General features: G+C 37.2%; 1 protein-coding gene across 1 annotated transcript; it reads right to left on the bottom strand.

The window, feature by feature from the left end:
- Window positions 1-629: 629 nt before the first annotated feature.
- LOC120203244 (heavy metal-associated isoprenylated plant protein 33-like) lies at window positions 630-2534 on the bottom strand. The gene is made up of 5 exons (XM_039203569.1): window positions 2385-2534; window positions 2230-2305; window positions 1976-2130; window positions 1643-1838; window positions 630-1592 (listed from the first exon to the last, which is right to left on the bottom strand). The coding sequence occupies exons 1-5, from the start codon at window positions 2412-2414 to the stop codon at window positions 721-723; spliced, it is 1329 nt and encodes a 442-aa protein (XP_039059500.1). The 5' UTR covers window positions 2415-2534; the 3' UTR covers window positions 630-720.
- Between the last annotated feature and the right edge of the window lie 432 nt (window positions 2535-2966).

Here is a 2966-nt window from a genome sequence, read left to right as displayed (position 1 = left end):
TTAACAATCTCGGGTTTAACAAATCTCGAGTTTAAAACTTTGTTATACAAAAAAAAATTATTAGAAGACTCACCCACAAATAATAAATGTGGCATGGATAGATCGACATTTCTTTTACAAATGCCTAAAGAACTGAGAAAACAAACAAAAAATGTTATGTAATATTTGAACATAGATCCTCTTAAAATAGAGAAATATAATATATGATTACAATTTTATTTAACCTACTAACAATATATACATCCTACAAATAATTACATTTATTTTTATCATTAAAATCATTTAATATATCTTATTTATTTTATATCAAAACGAGACAATTGAGAGACAAATAGGCAGAAAGGGGCATTTTTGGTTGAACATGGAACATGGAACATGGAACATGGAACATGAAAAGAAAAAGAGTTAATTAAAACAACTAAAATAAAACAGTTACTTATTCAATAAAACAAGCTTATAATACATAAATAAAATAAACAAACAAAATTTGTGAGGCGTAATCTTTATTTAAGCCCTAATTTACCACTAATCATAATTTAAGCCCTAATTCAACTTATAAGTAAAAAAAAAAGATGGGGAGATTAAACTAAAATAAAAGTTAAAAATACCATTTTTTTATGTATATTATGGCATCATCAAACTTGGAACTTCCTTTTTTTCAACTTAAATCCAAATATTTCTCTTTTTTTTTAAAGGTAAATTAAATTCCAAATATCTTCTTCACATAACATTGCAGCTTGAGGTATTCTCATCACTAAAGAAGTGGGTATACGGGTCGGGTTGAGGGTGTGGGTATGGATGCGGGTATGGATATTGATATGGGTATGGGTATGGTGGTGGCATGTAATTGACAGCTGGTGGTGGCCTAGCGTGCATCATTGGCTGAAACCTCTCACTTGCTCCTCCCACTGCACGTTGCTGGTTCATCATTGCTGCCATGATCTGTTGTTGATGGTATGGATTACCCGGCATAACATCTGGACCCGCCCCTTGGAAGTATCCACCGTTGCCGCCTCCGCCATTGCCGTTCATAGCCGCGGTTGCTGGTAAGCCTTGAACCGCTGGGATGTTACCCATTTGGCCCATTGGTAAGCTACCCATTTGGCCCATTGCCATGTTCATGGCAGCCGCCCTCTGAGGACCACCCATGTTTCCACCATTTGGGCCGCCACCCATGGTTGGGAACCCATCGGAAACACCATTATTTCCCTTCTTGCCACCGTTTGGACCACCGTTGTTTACACCACCACCAACGTTCTTGTTTGCCTCCTGAGGTCCATTTTTACCTCCGTTTCTACCACCGCCACCACCTTGATTTGGGTTTCCCCCATTATTATATCCTCCAACAGGACCACCTTTTTTACCTCCGTTTCCATTGTTACCACCACCAGCAGGCACACCATTGCCACCGGCACCACCCTTTTTACCGTTAGGTCCGGCGTTTTGGGCTGGCTTTTGGGCATTCATAAGCTGAGGATGATTAACATTCATCATCCCCTTCAACATCATCATATTGTTGGGTAATCCCTTTGGAGCATTTCCCATCACGGGCTTCATCTTGTTAAGCGGATGACGAGGATCATCCAACTCGTCTCTTCGTCGTCATAATCATCGTCATCGAGATCACAATCATCATCCAAATCGTCATCATCATAATCATCATCATCACTCAAAGCATCCTCTTCAGCAAACTTCAAACCCTTCTGATTGTTGTTGGGAATAGGACTATTCTTCATGTCTTTCAACTGAGGAAGCTTCAGATCTTGAAACCCTTTCATTTGCTGAAGCTGTTGAAGATGCTGCTGCAATTGTTGAGGCGTTGGCTGGCCTACTTTGGGTGGTTGGTTATTGTTGCCCCCTTTCGGCGCTTCCTTCTTGTTATTGTTGCCGACATTGTTGTTCTTGTTGTTGTTGTTTCCACCTTTTCCGCCATTATCAGCATCTGCATGTTCTTGAACTGGTTAGCAAGGTGACCCTGATTATTGTTGTTGTTGTTGGTTGCTTTTGAAGAACCCCAAAGCTCTGCATGTTTCCCAGATTTTGCAAGCTTCTTGATGAGAACATCTGGGTTTACATTTCCCAGTACTGTTACCTTACCTTGCTCAGAATCAACGGTGGTTTTAAAAACCCCTGAGAAAATAAAGGAAAAAAACCCAAAGAGCTCAAAATTAGAGAAACACGTCACAATCAGTTTTTTTTCTGCAAAAAGAAGTATTAGAGAAGAAATACCTTCAATCTTTTGTAAAATTTTCTTCACTTTGTTCTTGCACCCATCACAGTGTATGTTAACTTTGAGAACACAAGTCTGCAAAAAAAAAGATTTTTAGAGTGAGAATGAGGTAAAGGTGCAACCTTTGAAAAAGAAAGAAAGAGAGTAAACATACTTGGATCTTCATAAGCTCTTCTTTACTCATTGTTTATCTATCTTAACACTTGAAAAATCAACAAGCACGAAAAACAGGGAGAAGGAAACAGATCTGAAGAAGGTAAAAAAAACAGAGGATGAAATTTACAACAAATCCCAACAGAGAAAAAGGCTTTGTTTTGTAACAGAAGAAGAAGGAATTAGAGAGCAACAACAAATGTGAACAAAAGAAAGAAGAAGAAGGCTTCGTCTTGACCAAAGAAAGAGGGGATTGTGTAATAAGCAGAAGCAAAAAAAGAGAGTGCCGGCAATGGCAACATTAGCAACGGCAAAGCAATGCATCAATCTTTATCCTTTGGATCTTTATTTATTCGTACATAAAAATAAGGGTAAACTACAACTTTCGTACCCATCTATCATTTTTCTTTCGTTTTGGTCATTACATTATTTTTTATGTTAAAACCATATCTTATATATATTTTAATTTTATTTTGATCATTTATCATTTAAAAATAAGAGTCTTTTTTAACCTAATATGAAACATTAAGGACTAAAATATCTCAAAAATAATAATAAGGGATAAAGTGATTATTATGTCAAA

Source organism: Hibiscus syriacus, unplaced genomic scaffold (genome assembly GCF_006381635.1).
Source record: "Hibiscus syriacus cultivar Baekdansim isolate YM2019G1 unplaced genomic scaffold, ASM638163v2 tig00009426_pilon, whole genome shotgun sequence".
NCBI lineage: Eukaryota > Viridiplantae > Streptophyta > Magnoliopsida > Malvales > Malvaceae > Hibiscus > Hibiscus syriacus.
The sequence above is the reverse complement of the archived record's forward strand: the minus strand, read 5'-3'. Positions and strand labels throughout refer to the sequence as shown.

Excerpts from the sequence above, each read along its gene's own strand:
- LOC120203244 (XM_039203569.1), bottom strand. The coding sequence starts at position 2,414 with ATGAGTAAAGAAGAGCTTATGAAGATCCAA. Across the intron at positions 2,306-2,384 it reads AAGAGCTTATGAAGATCCAA|ACTTGTGTTCTCAAAGTTAA; the intron begins GTATGTTTACTC and ends TTTTTTTTGCAG. Across the intron at positions 1,839-1,975 it reads ACAACAACAACAATAATCAG|CCCAAAGTAGGCCAGCCAAC; the intron begins GGTCACCTTGCT and ends AATAACCAACCA.